Raw genomic sequence first — 16,165 nt, 5'->3', positions numbered from 1 at the left:
TAAAAGATAGGTTAAAGATAAAGGGATGGAACAAGATACACCACGCCAACACGAATCAAAGAAAAGTTATAGTAGCTATATCAATTTCAGACAAAGCAGCTTCAGAACAAGGAAAATCATCAGGGATTAAAGAGGGGCATTACATTATGATAAAAGGGTAAATTCTTCAAGAAGGTATACAATCCTTAATGTGTATGCAACTAGCAAACTAATGGTAAAACGTATGAGGCAAAAACTGATAGAACTATAAAGAGAAATAGACAAATTCACTGCTATTATTGAAGGCTTCAACACTTCTTTTTTATTAATTGACATATCACACAGGCAGAAAATCAGAAGGATATAGTTGACCTGAACAGCAATAGCAATCAACTTGATCTAACTGACATTTATATGATACTCCATTTAACAATAGCAGAATGCATGTACTTTTTAAGCTCACACAGGATATTTGCCAAGATGTACCACATTTGGGGCCATAAAACATACCTTAACAAATTTAAAAGAATAGAAATCATAAAAGGTTGTTCTCAGACCATAAACTAGAAATCAGTAAGAGAAAAATAGCTGGAAAATTCCAAAATATTTCCAGATTAACCAGCACAGTTCTAGGGTCAAATAAGAAGTCTCAAAATAAATTTAAAAATATTTTAAACTAAATGAAAAGGAAAACAACTTCTTAAAATGAATGGGATGCAACAAAAGCAGCACTTAGAAGGAAATATATAGCATTAAATGCATATAATAGAAGAGAAATATCTAAATCAATAATCCAAGCTTTCATCTGAGGAAACTGGAGAAAAAGAGGAGCTATTTAAGCCTGATGCAAGCAGAAAAAATAATAATAATAATTAAAGTGGAAATTAATGAAATTGAAACAGGAAAACATTCGAGAAACTTAATGAAACCAAAAGCTGATTCTTTTCAAAGAATTAATTAATAAACTTCTAGCCAGGCTAACAAAGAAAAAAATAGAGAAGACAGAAATGATCAGAATGAAAGAAGGGTCATCACTATGAATTCCACGGACAATGAAAAGGTAATAAAAGAAAACTATGGACTCCACACCTACAGATTTGGTCACAGATGAAATGAACAAATTCTTTAAGAGGCAAACTAACCAAAACTTGCACAAGAGATAGGTTGTCTGAATAGGCCTATATATATTAAAGAAATTTGAATCGATACTTACTAGCCCTCCAGAAAGGAAAGTGCTAGGCCCAAGTGGTATCACTAGCTAATCCTACCGTATATTTAAGGACGAAATGACATCATTTTTCCCAATTTCTTCCAAAAATAGGAGCAGAGGCAACACTTCCTGACTCATTCTTTGAGGTTAGCGTTACCCCATCGTCACCTCTCAGTGCCATCTTCTTCCTGCTTGGTGACCATGGGCTGCCTGGACTTTGAGCTCCGCTGGCTCATCTTCCCTTCGCTAGAGAGCAAGTGAAAGAGATGACTGGGATGCCTGTCTGGGAGTGGTGGCACTGGGCACTGAAAACCAGCCTGGTGCCACCACTACTGCTGATGATACCAACAGCTTTTGCTTTCTTGGGGCTGTACCAGTGCCACAAGTAGCCTTGGCACAGAGTCCCAATTAGACAAGTTTCCATAGACTTTTACATTCCATACATTGTTTTCATTTTTATCAAGAATGTACAGTTATCCCTTGGTATCCAGGGGGAATCGGTTCCAGGACCCTCCACGGATATCAAAATCCATGGATGCTCAAGTCCCTGATATAAAAGGTATAGTATTTGCATATAACCCATGCACATCCTCCTGTATATTTTAAATCATTTCTAGACTTATAATACCTAATACAATGTAAATGCTATACAAATAGTTATATTGTATTTTAAACTTTTATATTACCTTTTATTGTTGTTATTTATGTTTTTAATTTTTAGAAAATATTTTGCATTCATGGTTGGTTAGATCCATGGATACAGAATCCACAGATAAGAAGAAATGACTGTATTGACGTTCTTGTTTTTTGTTTTTCTTTTTGTTTTTTGAGATGGAGTTTCACTCTTTTTGCCCAGGCTGGAGTGCAATGGCACGATCTCAGCTCACCCTGCCTTCCTGGTTCACTCGATTATTCTGCCTCAGCCTCATGAGTAGCTGGGATTATAGGCATGTGCCACCACACCCAGATAATTTTGTATTTTTAGTAGAGACAGGGTTTCTCCATGTTGGTCAGGCTGGTCTCGTTGTCTTATATTTTTTAAAGATGATTTCCAGGCTTCTCTGACCAGATATGTAAAACATACCAGAACAGAAGAATAAAAAAGGCAAAAGCAGTACTCACTCTCCACCTGCTGCCTTTTTTGTTGGGTCTTATCTCTTTCACTTCCTCCTACCAAGTATTCAGAGATCCTGAACTGACTCTAGGGCTAAAAGCCACATAGATGGGCTCAGAGCAGAGCTGGTCCCCAACTACACAGCCTGGCAGGTGTGACAACAGACAGGCATTTGGATTTTAATTCTTCTAAAAAGATCTTTTTTAGACAGAGTTGTCTTTTGGAGTGGGGATAAAGGAGGCCTGGGGAAGATGAGAGGGTTCAGCGGTCATGGGGAATTATCCAATCCTACAGCAAAGCCTCAGAAGGGGCATGATGTTCAAATGGCTCCAGTCCAGCCATTTGCAGACGTAAGAGAATAGGAAGATGATGTGAGTCACGGCATCCCTGAGTTTATCCAACAGCCAATCCCTGCAATTTAAAAAATCTGATTGCCTCGTTATTTATTTGTAACCTAATTCTATTGTATACGTGTAGAGTGAAGCTGGGTAGACATTAAATAACAAGTATGAATGGGAACCCTACCAGAAATGAAGGACAGACGGGAAAGGAGACAATGACCCACCTGGAGTTGAGATTGCTGTCTCCACTTGCCATCTGCCCCTGCTGGCCCCGCTGGGCCATGAGCTTGGCCTAGGATCACACCCGATTAGATTTTCACTGCCCCTTCCCTTCCTGCAGCTCTGAGGTAAAGCTGCCAACTGCCCCTCGGGGCTCAGCCAAAGAGGAAAAGAAAAGTGAACTTGCCTAACCAGCTGACGTAGGTGCACCAACTCTACAGTCCTCCCTCCACCCAATCTCCATGACGTCCCTCAGTCAAGGGAGGAGGAGCAAAGCCAGCCCCACGAGGCCACAGAAGACGGGGTCACGTTTTCCTGCCAAGGAAAGAGGGTTGTAAAGTCATTCAACTCAAGCAAGTCAAAGTTGTTTTGAGGTAAGATGCCTTCATGAGGAGGAAGTAAACTCCATATTTGTCCCTATGCCTTGCTGAGGTGGCTGAGAAGGACAAGTGAAGACCAGGCATTTCAAATCTTCAGTCAGGCTCCAGGGCTGGCCATGCACCTTAGTGAGCCTGGGCTGGATGGGTTAGGCCCAGTGATTGGACATGGGGCCAGAGAGAACTGAAATACCACGCATTATAAAGTAGGGGAGATGCTCTTAGCACTCCATGAAAGCAGACAGAAGTAAAAGACAACTATCTCAACTCCTCCAACCAAATGCAAGCGCAGAGGTTGGGCAGAAAAGTGAGGTGCATTTCTAAGTTTTCTCAAATACGTGGGCACATCACAACTGCAGCCAGGGGTGACTGGGAGAAAACTGAGCTTCAAGCATTTCACTGAAATCTTGAGGAAAGTGACAGCCTTCTCATTGGACGGGGAAATGATTTGGAGCTGAGATTATCTAGACCCTCAAGGACAATATGATACAGGAGGATAGCTGTATTACATTTGTGTTTACACACAATTTTTCATTTATACCCCGCCCTCATTCTGTAAAGGATTTGAAACAATTTACAAAAACACACTATAGTAGCATAAAGTCCAGTGATAAACAAATGGAAGCAAAGGGCAAATATAAAAAATAAAACCACAGGACTAGAAATCCAGGCAGAAAAATGGATCAAAGACAGGGGGCTGATGAGAGCCAGGGTATGGGTAGAATCCAGGGCCAGTGACAGAGCAGTAGTGAGGATTAAAAAGCCAGAGGCAAAGCAGTATTTTTCCAAAAGATGTGCTCCCGAATGCTACTTTTTCTGGTTCATTACACATATGCAAGGAAATCTGCATACATAAGTTTGCAAATTATAGAGTGCAAGAAATTTCTACCCCTTTCTCATTTCTGCTTTCTTTCTACCAAAGGAACAAAGACCAATCTGGTCAGGACAGACTCCAGAACACTGATGAGGACACCTTTTTCAGTAGGCAGGGTCACTGTGCCTACCAGGTCTTGCATATGTCTGGATCTCTTTCTCTTACCCATGTTTGCTCATGACTCCCAAACTCCTGACTCTGAATGCTAATGGGGACATTCACTGTTTTTATGTCCAATTATGTCAGATAACCAATCCCAGATTGATCATATTTCCTTGAATATCTCTTGCCTATAATTCAACCTCTGGTACCCAACATTTTTATCAGTCAGGATTTGGGAATAAAAATAATCCAAACCGACTCTGGCTAAAACTCAGGCAAAAAGTCAATTTCTTAGAACTATATTGGGTAGCTCACAGAATGTATGGGAAAGCCAGAGGACTAAGTTAAGAAAGTAGGCAGTCTAGGCAGGTTATATTAACTCACTTGCCCTTTGTTATAATATAGTTGAATGATATCTGGATCACCTGAACATCCCATAGAATGTCAGACTGGGCTGGGCATGGTGGCTCACGCCTGTAATCCCAGCTCTTTGGGAGGCCGAGGCAGGCAGATCACGAGGTCAGGAGATCAAGACCATCCTGGCCAACATGGTGAAACCCCGTCTCTACTAAAAATACAAAAATTAGCCGGATATGGTGGCATGCACCCGTAGTCCCAGCTACTCGGGAGGCTGAAGCAAGAGAATCGCTTGAACCTGGGAGGCGGAGGTTGCAGTGAGCCAAGATCACACCACAGCACTTTAGCCTGATGACAGAGCGTGACTGTGTCTCAAAAAAAAAAAAAGAATGTCAGACTGATTGATGACACTGGTGACAACATGCTGATCAGACAGGATGAGCAAGATCTTGGTGGCCAGCATACCAGCTAAAGAAGAATAAATTACTGACCTACAACAGCAGGGATGAATCTCAAAAGCATGATGATGAGGAAAAGAAAGTCATACACCAAAAGTGCATTCCATGTGCTTTCATTGAAAAAAAACAAAACAAACAAAAACACCTTAATACACACAAAACTAATCTGTGGTGACAGAAAGCAGATCAGTGGTTGCCTGGTGCTGGCCTTAAGGAGGGGATTATCTGCAAAGAACACAGGGAACTTTCTAGGGTAACAGAAATGGTGTGTATCTTTTTTTTTTTTTTTTTTTTTTTGAGACAGGATCTCACTCTCTCACTGCTCACCAGACTGGACCTCCCGGGCTCAAGCAATTCTCCCACTTCTGTCTCCCTGGTAGCGGGGACCACAGGTGTGTACCACCATGCCCAATTAATTTTTTAAAATGTATTTTTGTAGAGATGAGGACTTGCTCTGTTGTCCAGGCTGGTCTCAGACACCTGGGCTCAAGCGATCCTCCTGCCTCGGCCTCCCAAAATGCGGGGATTATAGGCGCAAGCGACTCTCCCAGCCTAGAAATGGTCTGCATCTTGACTGGTGTAGTACTTACATTTGGTAAAATGTACATTACCTCAATAAACTGGAGCTAAAAAGAATTGTATATAATTTTAATAGATTCTCAGTACATAATCACTAGCATGTGAATTAACAGGTAAGGTTTTCCCATTATTACCATATTGTCAAGCATTTTTTTTTTTTTTTTTTTTTTTGAGGCGGGGTCTCACTCTGTTGCCCAGGCTGGACTGCTGTGGTGCAGTCTCAGCTCACTGCAACCTCCAGCTCCTGAATTCAAGCGATTCTCATGCCTCAGCCTCCTGAGTAGCTCGTATTACAGGCATGTGCTACCACGCCCAGCTAATTTTTTTGTGTTTTTAGTAGAGACGGGATTTTGCCATGTTGGCAAGGCTGGTCTTGAATTCCTGGCCTCAAGTGATCTGCCTGCCTCAGGCTCCCAAAGTGCTAGCTAAGCTACAGGCCTGAGACACTGTGCCCAGCCAAGCATATATGGCTTAGAATAAACATCTTTTCATCCTCATTCACAGCTGTCTTTTTTTCATGTAACAATTTTTGCCTGATTTGACATTGACTTTATTTTCCCACTCCTGTTTTACTTTTGTTTGTTTGTTTTGCATTTGCCTGGTATATCTCTGAAGAGATCTAAAGGAAGAAGTTCTTGCTGCCAGGCTCCTCAGATGCCCATGAAGGGGCTATCCAGGTGATGTGGAGGGTAAGTGACATGTGACATTTGCATAAAATAACCTTAATTCTTTAATTCCTTTACCACCGCCATCCCCTGCATCACAGCACCATATGTTACTGCGTGCTGAGGCATCAGTGCACCCTCTCCTCAGCTGTCAGCATTGCATTTTTCCTGGCTGTGTCTTCCATGCCTCTGTTTCACCCACAGCCATTACCTGCAAAGCCAGTCTGCTATTCTGTACATACTTGGGTGGGATATGCTGTGTTTGTTCCTGCATAGAAGGGCTCGCTCTTGTGCAGTTAGTCTTGGTTTCAAAGCTTCTTAAACTTTAGATCCATGTCTGCCATCTTGTATCTGAGGAGTTTGTGGGTGTCCTGGTAGGGGAACTTGGGGGTCCTATACATTTGAGAATTATTGATTTAATCAAACTTACATAGATTTCTTTTCTTTTTTCCCGAGATGGAGTCTTGCTGTGTCACTCAGGCTGGAGTGCAGTGGTGCGATCTCAGCTCACTGCAACCTCAACCTCCTGGGTTCAAGCGATTCTCCTACCTCAGCCTCCCAAGTAGCTAGGATTACAGGCTCACGCCACCACATCCAGCTAGTTTTTGTATTTTTAGTAGAGATGTGGTTTCACCATGTTGGCCAGGATGGTCTCAAACTCCTGACCTCGTGATCCACCCGCCTCAGCCTCCCAAAGTGCTGGGATTACAGGCGTGAGCCACCATGCCTGGCCCAAAGTTACATCGATTTCTATAGTGCAGTGGTGCAATCATAGCTCTGCGTGGCCTTGAACTCCTGGGCTCAAGCAAGCCTCCAGCCTCAGTCTCCTCAGTAACTAGGACTACAAGGTACATGACACCACACTCAGTTAATTTTTTATTTTTTTATTTTTTATAGGGATGGGGTCTCACTATGTTGCCCAGGCTGGTCTCAAACTCCTAGGCTCAAGCAATCCTCCCATCTTGGGCTCCTAAAGTGCTGGGATTATAGGCATGAGCCACTGTGCCTGGCCAATAGTTAAGGATTTTTCATAGGCCCCACATGTCAATGTATATTAGGGATCTTTAAAGGGGGCATGAGAAGGGGTGTCCCTGCCAGCCCTTGAGTTGCTGCTCTGGAATCAGCAGGCCCCAGCTCTGCTTCAGACTCCAGGCTCCCAACTACCTGCCCAGCTCTCAGCCATTTTTCTGCCTGGAGGTCTGCCTGCCTCCGCACAATTCCAGTTCATGTGCAGGTTCCCTTGCATTTTAATTTCTTCATGTAATAATCTTATCCTGACAAATTCTAGGCATTTCTGGCACATTCTCTTTTTCGCGTGTGCTGTTAGTTTGATAACACACTGGATAAATTCCAGTGAATTTATTCAGTTACGTAAACATCACCACAATCCAATTGGAGAACATTTTCATCAACCTAAAATGTACAGAATGAGGACAAGTCATGGGAAAATAGATGTGGGTAGGGAAGCAGTTGGACGCTGAGTTCCCGGTTCCCACTGCCGCTGGGGCTGGACCCCTATGCCTCCTCCTCCCATACGCCTCTCTCTGGGCTGATCCCAACTGGCAGCACGCCCTCCCCCAAACCCCAACTGCCGAGACGTCCCGGGAGCCTCACAGGCGCCCATGAGGAGGTGGAGAGAGGCTGCAGGCACTGACCTGCCTTCAGCTTCCTGCTTGGCAAACTCCGAAAACTTTCACTTTTCTTTTCTCTGAAGCCCGGCCCCTCACTGCGTTTGTCAAAGCACGGACTTCCTGTTTTGCCTGCTACCATCTCCCTGTAACTCTCCCAATCTTCGAGGAGTGATCCCGGGCCCAGCCCCTGGAAAGGGGCAGGAACGACAAACTCAACGTTCAGGTGAGTTTCTGTCTTTGCTGCTTTATTCTTCGCCCTTGGCGACTGCAGAGGCGACTGCAGTTAACTTTCCGGCAGCAGCTGCAGGGTGGAGTTCACCTATTGAAACTCGGAGGCTCTGTCAGAGCTCAAGCACGTGGTACTTATTAGGAGACTGTTAAAAGGGGGCACATGGAGGGAACACTGACACCTCTTTTTTTCGCCATAGAGTCCAGCCTGTTACTGTGAATGGAACCGAGATTTGCCCTCTACCCTCACCTAAGCTCTCATCCTACGCTGCCGGCAATAGGCGGCTCATCTGTTATCCGTTGTGTAAATGACTAGAGGTATTTGGGAAGCTGGTGGAAAAGAAAAAATGAGAGTACATTTAATTTCCTCTCTAGTGTATCGTGAACTTTTTATATATTTTCTCTAAACACACTCATGATTATTTCCTTGAAATAAATTATTAGAAGTGGAAATTCAAAGGAGCCCATGTTTCAGGGCATTTGACACTGATTACTGAATCAGCCCCCAGAACATTTGGACCTGTTGACCTTCCCACTCACAGTGTCTGAGATTATTGCTATTATTTTCTATCTTGGCCAATTTGATAGACAAATATGTTATCAAATTGTCTTCATTTACGCTTTGTTTGTTTGTTGTTGTTGTTGTTTTGAGACGGAGTCTTGCTCTGTTGCCCAGGCTGGAGTGCAATGGCACCATCTCAGATCACTGCAACCTCCGCCTCCTGGGGTCAACCTTCTGCCTCAGCCTCCTGAGTAGCTGGGACTACAGGTGTGCACCACCATGCCCAGCTAATTTTTGTATTTTTAGTAGAGACAGGGTTTCACCATGTTGGCCAGGCTGGTCTCGAACTCCTGACCTCAGGTGATCCTCCCACCTCGACCTCCCAAAATGCTGGGATTACAGGCATGAGCTACCATGCCTAGCCTTCATTTATACTTTCTACCAGCTAGTTAAGATGCTTATCGTATATTCATTGCACATTTGGCTTATTCTTTTATCACTCTCTGTTCATGTATTTTGCTTTTTTATTTTCTAGTTGGATGTTTGTCTTTTGCTTATTCGTTTGCAAAATCTCTTTACATAATAAAAATCTGAACAGTCATATATGAGATATAGTGTCTTGCCTAGAGAGAAACAGGATTTTAGAGTCAGACAAGCTCTGCTTTGCCACTGAATACCTTGTGTGACTTACTAAACCTCTCTGTGCCTCCCTTGCATCTTTGGGACTCATGACAGACGAAGAATGAGGAAGCTCCAGACTTCCTGTTCTGAGCGCCGCTGTAGAATGAATTGTTCTAAAAGGAGCCCCCAAGACCCCTTCCTCTTCTTAGTATATGTTTATTCTGACTTTCTCTGACTTTGCACTGATCTCTGCACTATCTCCTTCCCCTAGGCATATTGTGGATAGTAGATTTCTCTCCTATCTGTTCTCTATCTTCCAAGACTTCTTCCCGACCACAGATTCTCAGTGGCATCTTTTCTTGTTTTCCAGGGCTATTGCAGATTATTCTTTTCATGAGTACTTTTTTCTGCCAAGTTAAAAAAATTGGGGAATGAGGAGAAAGAGACTATGGTGCTTAATCTGCCACTGGGATTAAATCCCTGGAAACAGTTGTTAGTTACAATTTAGTTTTCTGTTCAACACAAAATGAAGTTGGAAAAATGGAATCCATGTTTGTTCTGTTTGTTAAAAACCCTCAAGTTGATTGAATGTGTTGTGAGTGCTTTTCCTTTTCTTGACAATTTGTCAAGAATGTCATTTATAAATTTTCTTCCCATTATAACTTATTGATATCTCCTCATGGTCCATAAATGGCCAATCTTTAATAAATGCTGCATGGTCATGGGAAAAGGCACACGTCTGAGATATGAAATGGTGGCACTGAACATGTCAGTTAAGTCACTTTTACTAAGTATGCCTTTCTCAGCCCTCATGCTTTTATTTATGCTTGGCCCATTTGTGTTGAAGATTGGGAGTGGTTTATTAAAGTTTCTAAATATTATCAGGTTTCCAGCCGGACTCTACCCATTTTAGGGTGGTCCCTGTTGCATGAGCATTGCTAGTTAATGGCTTCAGCTACAGCCCGGGTCATCTTGTTTAACCCAGATCAATGTGGCCATGGAACACATAGTTAGGACTCTAAGCCTGGAATCGGGATTTGCTCCCAGCTCTTTCACTCTCGAGTTGTGCAACCCTGGGGCAAGTTATTAAACCTTTCTATGTCTCAGTGTCCTCAACAGTGTAAACAGGTGCAGCCATAGGAGCCATCTCACAAGGGTTTTATGAAGATCAGATAAGTTACTGCATATGAAACCCTTAGAACAAAATCTGGCACACAGGAAACACTCTATAAATATTAGCTACTTTTAATATCTTCCTTATGTTTACCTGCAGCGCCTTGGGATTCTGTCATTATATTTTCAGTCACTCTCAGCCTCCATTGTTGCTGGGAATTGCCATTGTTTCCTATACCCATGAGCCTTTTAGGCAGACATTGCTTTGCAGGTACTAAGGATGCCTTTGGGACCAGAATGCCTACCTTTAGATCTGCCCATTTAATGCAGAGAGAAGCTCCCCGCATTCCTCAAGGTCTTTGCTTCTATTTTTTTGTTTGTTTGTTTGTTTGTTTGTTTTTGATGGAGTCTCGCTCTGTCACCCAGGCTAGAGTGCAGTGGCACCATCTTGGCTCACTGCAACCTCCGCCTCCCGGGTTCAAGTGATTCTCCTGCATCAGCCTCCCAAATAGCTGGGACTACAGGCCCACGCCACCACTCCCAGTTAATTTTTGTATTTTTAGTAGAGGCAGGCTTCACCATATTGGCCAGGATGGTCTCAATCTCTTGACCTCAGGTGATCCGCCCACCTCAGCCTCCCAAAGTGCTGGGATTACAGGCATGATCCGTCGCGCCCGGCCTTTGCTTCTATTTTTTATCATGCCTCTTTCCATAGGATGTTCACCATGACAAGAGCCATGGAAGAGGCTCTTTTTCAGCACTTCATGCACCAGAAGCTGGGGATCGCCTATGCCATACACAAGCCATTTCCCTTCTTTGAAGGACTCCTAGACAACTCCATCATCACTAAGACAATGTACATGGTGAGTCATGTTGAACCCTTCCATGGCAGCCCAGCCCCCACCAAATATGCCTGATTATTAAGGTCTCAAACCACAAACCACCAGGGCTTCCAGAGTTTGGAAGGCCCAGCCCGGGTGTGTTCATTATCACAGAAGGTGGGGGTGGTTAGGAGAGAGGGTGTCATAGGGGCTATATTGGTTTCCAGGGTGTCATTGATGTAACAATGACTACAAACTAGGTAGCTTAAAACAACAGAAATATATTCTCTCAGTTGTGGAGGCCAGAAGTCCAAAATCAAGGTGTTGACAGGGTTGATTCCTTCTAGAGGCCCTGAGGAGAATCCGATCCCTGCCTATCTCCTAGCTTCTGGTGGCTGCTGGAAATCCTTGGTGTTCCTTGCCTTGTAGACACATCACTCTAATCTGTTTTCATCTCTACATCACCTCTCTTTTGAGTCTTCAACCTAATCTTCTGAGGACACTTGGATTTAGGGTCACCCTAATCAAAGATGATTTTATCTCAAGATCCTTAACTTAATTACACATGCAAAGACACTTTTTCCAAGTAAGTTCGCATTCACAGATTCTGGATGGCTATATCTTGGCTGAGAGGGGCACCATTCAACTCACTACAGGCATCATTCCAATTTATAACAGCTTATATTGCTCACAGTGCATTCTGATGTGAGACAGGCAGGCACTGGAAGATATGCTATGTGGACAAAGTGGACCTATTTTTATACAATTTTGGTTTTTAAAAGCATTTATTGAGCCCTAGACTCGGGGAAGTGTCAGCAATCTTCCCTAGTCTCAGTCTGGTTGGCCCCAACTTCCTCTTCAGATCACAGCCCAGAGAGCGCTCCTCAGATATATCTCCTTGGCCCACTCATCTCATCAAGACCTCTTAGTTATTCAGTTCCATAGCAATCTATGCTTTCCCTCCATAACACTACTCTCAATTGTAAATGGGTATCTGTTGTTTATTAATGCCCATCTTCTCCACCTGACAGTGCCTACCCTGCCCCCCAAATATAGGCAGCTCTATGTTGGTCTTATTCAGTGCTGTGTACCCAAAGACTTGCTGACTGAGCCTAGTAGATGTTCAATAAGTATTTGCAATCAGTTCTCTCTTGCCATATTTCTCCTTTTGTCCATCCTCTCAGCAAGGAAAATTCTCAGGGAGACTTCTCTGTGGCTGGAATCTATTCGGGTCATTTCAAGTTTGAAAGACACAGAGAGAGACTGAGCAGAGGCTCACAAGCAACCAGCAGAATTGCCTCTGTGACCATCCTAGAACCACTGCTGAAGTATCCTACCCAGAGCATTAAAGAGTCAATTACATAGTAGCATCCTTTAACTCCACTTTCCTTCCTTCAGATTTCTCTCTCGTCTCAAATGTGCCTGAAAGTTGGATTCAGAATATAGACTTACCTTAAGAAAGCTAAATTATTTATTTTTGTTGATAGTCATCCAAATATGTGTAAAGTTTCAAAAATAAGCATGGTAAAATTGTGACCGCTCTACCTTAGAGAATGTGACTATGACTATATATTTTATGTTAAATTTCTTCTTAAAAGAGTAAGGTAGCTTTCTTAAAACTTAGAAAATCATAAATGTATAACTTCCCATTCGATTTTATAGTCGTTTATAAAAACCTTCACTCCATTTTTTAAGGAATCTCTGGAAGCCTGTAGAAATTTGGTCCCTGTATCCAGAGTGGTGCACAACATTCTCACCCAACTGGAGAGGACTTTTAACCTGTCTCTTCTGGTGACATTGTTCAGTCAAATTAACCTGCATGAATATCCCAATCTGGTGACGATTTACAGAAGCTTCAAACGTGGTAATGAGATTTCTCAAGTCCTTTTTGCATTTAAAAAGTTGCTATGGGAAAAGTCGGGGTTTACTTCTAGCCCTGTGGAATAGGCATATTAATCCCCCACTTTCTCTCTGGGGAGGAATGGATCATATTCTCTCATTGGTACAGCTTCAGGAGCAGCCCCTTGCTAAAGCTGATTCCAGCTCTCTAAAATGAATTTCTAGAGGACATAAACATTTCTTACGTGTGCTATGAATTTGGAAAAAATCATAGAATTTGGCACACTGGACAATCTATAGGGAATGCATAAAGTGACAGAAATGCAAAGTTACAGAGATCACGTCTAGTAGAAGGACAAGGAGAGTCAGGGAGGAAGAAAAATGAGTAAGGATGGATAATACTAAGTATCTTTTTATGGTGCATTATCGCAAACACTTTGAGTATCTCATGTCATCTTTAAAACAACCCTTTGAAGTCATTTTTATCCCCATTTGATTGACAGAGAAATTAAAGCCCAGAGGTAATTTTCCCACAATGACTTGTCGGTTAAGAGGCAGAGCAAGAGTCCTACTTGGGTCTCCCAATACCAGGGCCCAAGATTTTAACCACTAGTCCAGACAGGGACAGCTGGAAGGCAGATTGTAAAGCTAGAGAAGGGAAGAAAAGTAGCTACAGAGAAAGGGAGGGAACCGCAGATGTCGCCGCAGAAAGAGAGGGTCTGAGAAAGAATGGAGCATGAAGTACATGGAGAAAGAAAAGAGATTGGATAAATAAAGGAGCAGGAAAAAGAACCATGGCAGAGCTGGGAAGAAAGCAGCCAGGGAAAGAGAGCAGGCAGTAAAGTCATTTTAGGTTGGAAGTAAAACACTGGCCAAATCATATGTTCACTTACCTCAGAACAACAAGCAAAGGACCACCAGCTCACATTGGATTGTGATATTTTCATTAGTGGAATCACCATTGTTGACAGTTCCTCCTTTGCTCTCTGACACTTCACCATCAAAAGGCTTCCCCCTAAAGAGGGAGATGATTTCTTGAGCTAAAGGGACAGTGAAAGGGGCCAGTCCACCTCCAGGTAGGGCCCACTGTCCTGGCAGCATACAGAGAACATTAGGAGAGGCATGGCTTTAAAGGCTGTGCTAAGAACACCTGAAAGCCATGGAGACCCGCACGCTGATGTGCCCCTAACCTGGCTGAGCTTCAGTCATCTTCCAGGATCTTCAACTTGATGATTCTGTTCTGGATCCCTTTCCAAAATTTGAAGTTCCTTTCCTTTTTCCATTCACTGGTTGAGACCATTTTACTTCTGAAATAAATTATGGAGAAGAATCTTACGAGAAACCCAGCACTAGCCGTGCAAGGGAATAGCATGTGGAAAGCCAAGGGTCTGGGGTGTTGTGGATGGGAGAGAAAGCTGGGTGTGACCAGATCACAGGGTACAATAGAAGCCGCAGAAGCTGACTCTGCAGAAATGAGCAGAAACTAGAATATAAATGTCCTCATACACCCTGCTGAGGAATTTTTGTTTTCTCTTATTTGCTTTGGGGAAGTGTGATCTGTTTATTTATTAAAACAGAGACCTCTTTTAAAACTATAGCATGTTCACTATTGACTAAATCATATGACACCAAGATTAAAGAAAATTAAATCCCTGCGTACAAACCCAAACTCAACTTTTCTGTGTGAAACCATTTTGGTATTAGATCGGGGCTTAGATGCAGTTATTGTGGCATTCAATGCCCAAACCAGGTAAATAAAATAGAAAGGGGCCACAAATGGATAATGATGACAATGAGTCAGTTCTCTGCACCTGGGGGACAATGAATAACTCCATGGCCCCATCCTATTGGAAGGCATGAATTAAGAAATCCCCTTCCCCAAGTAACTCTGAGTCTCCAGGGTACTGATGTGTGTCCCTTCACCAATCCCAGTTGGCGCTTCCTATGAACAGCAGAGCAGAGACACACCAGTCCTACTTGAAGCCCCAACTGACCTAGCAGAAGGAAGCTCCCTCCGTACCCCACTGGCGCTGCCCCCACCACAACCGCCTCAACCAAGCTCTTCACCCTGTGCGCCAAGAGTCAGTGAGCCTGGAACATCCTCGCAGCAAAGCGATGAGATCCTGAGTGAGTTGCCCAGCCCATCTGACCCTGTCCTGCCTCTCTCTGGACTCATCCAGGAAGGAAGAAGCACTCCAGGTGAGAAGCAGATCCCATCCAACACCTGTATATCCTCAGCCTAAGGTGCCTGTGCCATGTTGCCTCCAATCCCAGCGTCCTGACTTTTATTGTCCTAGTTCTTCTCTTGCACCCACCTACCCATACACGACCCTTTTCAAGAGGGACTATGAGCATTGCCAGGGAGTGGGTAAGACCTAGAGTCTAGAACACCTGCTTCCCACACCTGGGACATTCCAACCCACTGCCCTTGTGCCTTGATGCTCTATCTGTTCCAGGCACTTTTAACATTCACCCTCCTCCCTGTCATCCAGTCGCTGTAATCTGTAATAATTTCCTTTCCTCCTTCAGTGACCAATGATGAGTTGACATCCAAAATGAATGAGGAAGACGACTCAGAAGAGATGCCCAGCCTCCTCGCTAGCACTGTGCCAGGTAATACCAACTGGGGCTGATACAGCTTAGCTCAGGGTGGCTGTGAAGGGAGAACATGCATCTGCCAACCAATAGGCTATGGTGGGAACCATGGGAAAAGGAACTGGGCGTGACAAAGGAAAAGAAACAGAAGGGGCCAATTCACCAATGCAGTAATGCAAAACAAACCAACAACCAAAACACCATTCTGAATTGACAAGTAACCTGTGTAACACTCACACTAGTGACCCTTAGCTGATTCCTCACCCCCACCTGATTATCGGGGCCTTTGAGTTTCAACATTCTTCATTTTTATGTGGTTTGGATTCTAAGAGCAATGATCAAAATTACTAGAAAAGATGATAAAATGTCTACAGGTCTGCTAGACCTGATATGTAGCTTCTAAAATTGTATCACTTGCCCTCCCCAAACCATTGTCATAATGGAGTTTAATTACATTAAATATAAGAATGGTATGATATTGGGCATTGTCAAAAATGATATCATGGATCCCAAGCTCTCCAGTACTGAGAAGAGGGTTCC

The 16,165-nt window shown here is 43.4% G+C and overlaps 2 protein-coding genes across 6 annotated transcripts in view; one reads left to right on the top strand and one right to left on the bottom strand.

Moving 5' to 3' along the window:
- SP140 (SP140 nuclear body protein) overlaps positions 1–3,043 on the bottom strand; it is a 91,087-nt gene extending 88,044 nt beyond the window's left edge. For 4 of the 5 annotated variants that reach the window (XM_025404051.1, XM_025404052.1, XM_025404053.1 and 1 more), the window contains exon 1: positions 2,869–3,042. In XM_025404051.1, the coding sequence (XP_025259836.1) occupies positions 2,869–2,927 (59 nt within the window). In that variant the 5' untranslated portion in view covers positions 2,928–3,042. Of the gene's footprint in view, positions 1–2,868 lie in introns of all 5 variants that reach the window. The other variant, XM_025404050.1, reaches the window with a different exon arrangement.
- Positions 3,044–7,893: 4,850 nt separating this feature from the next.
- SP110 (SP110 nuclear body protein) overlaps positions 7,894–16,165 on the top strand; it is a 49,259-nt gene continuing 40,987 nt past the window's right edge. The window contains 5 exon segments of the mRNA XM_025404055.1: positions 7,894–8,129; positions 11,086–11,233; positions 12,887–13,055; positions 14,963–15,229; positions 15,560–15,643. Coding sequence (XP_025259840.1) covers positions 11,087–11,233; positions 12,887–13,055; positions 14,963–15,229; positions 15,560–15,643 — 667 coding nt within the window. The 5' untranslated portion in view covers positions 7,894–8,129; position 11,086.

This window comes from Theropithecus gelada, chromosome 12 (genome assembly GCF_003255815.1).
Source record: "Theropithecus gelada isolate Dixy chromosome 12, Tgel_1.0, whole genome shotgun sequence".
NCBI classification, from domain to species: Eukaryota; Metazoa; Chordata; class Mammalia; order Primates; family Cercopithecidae; genus Theropithecus; species Theropithecus gelada.
This window is presented reverse-complemented; position numbering and strand designations above follow the sequence as displayed.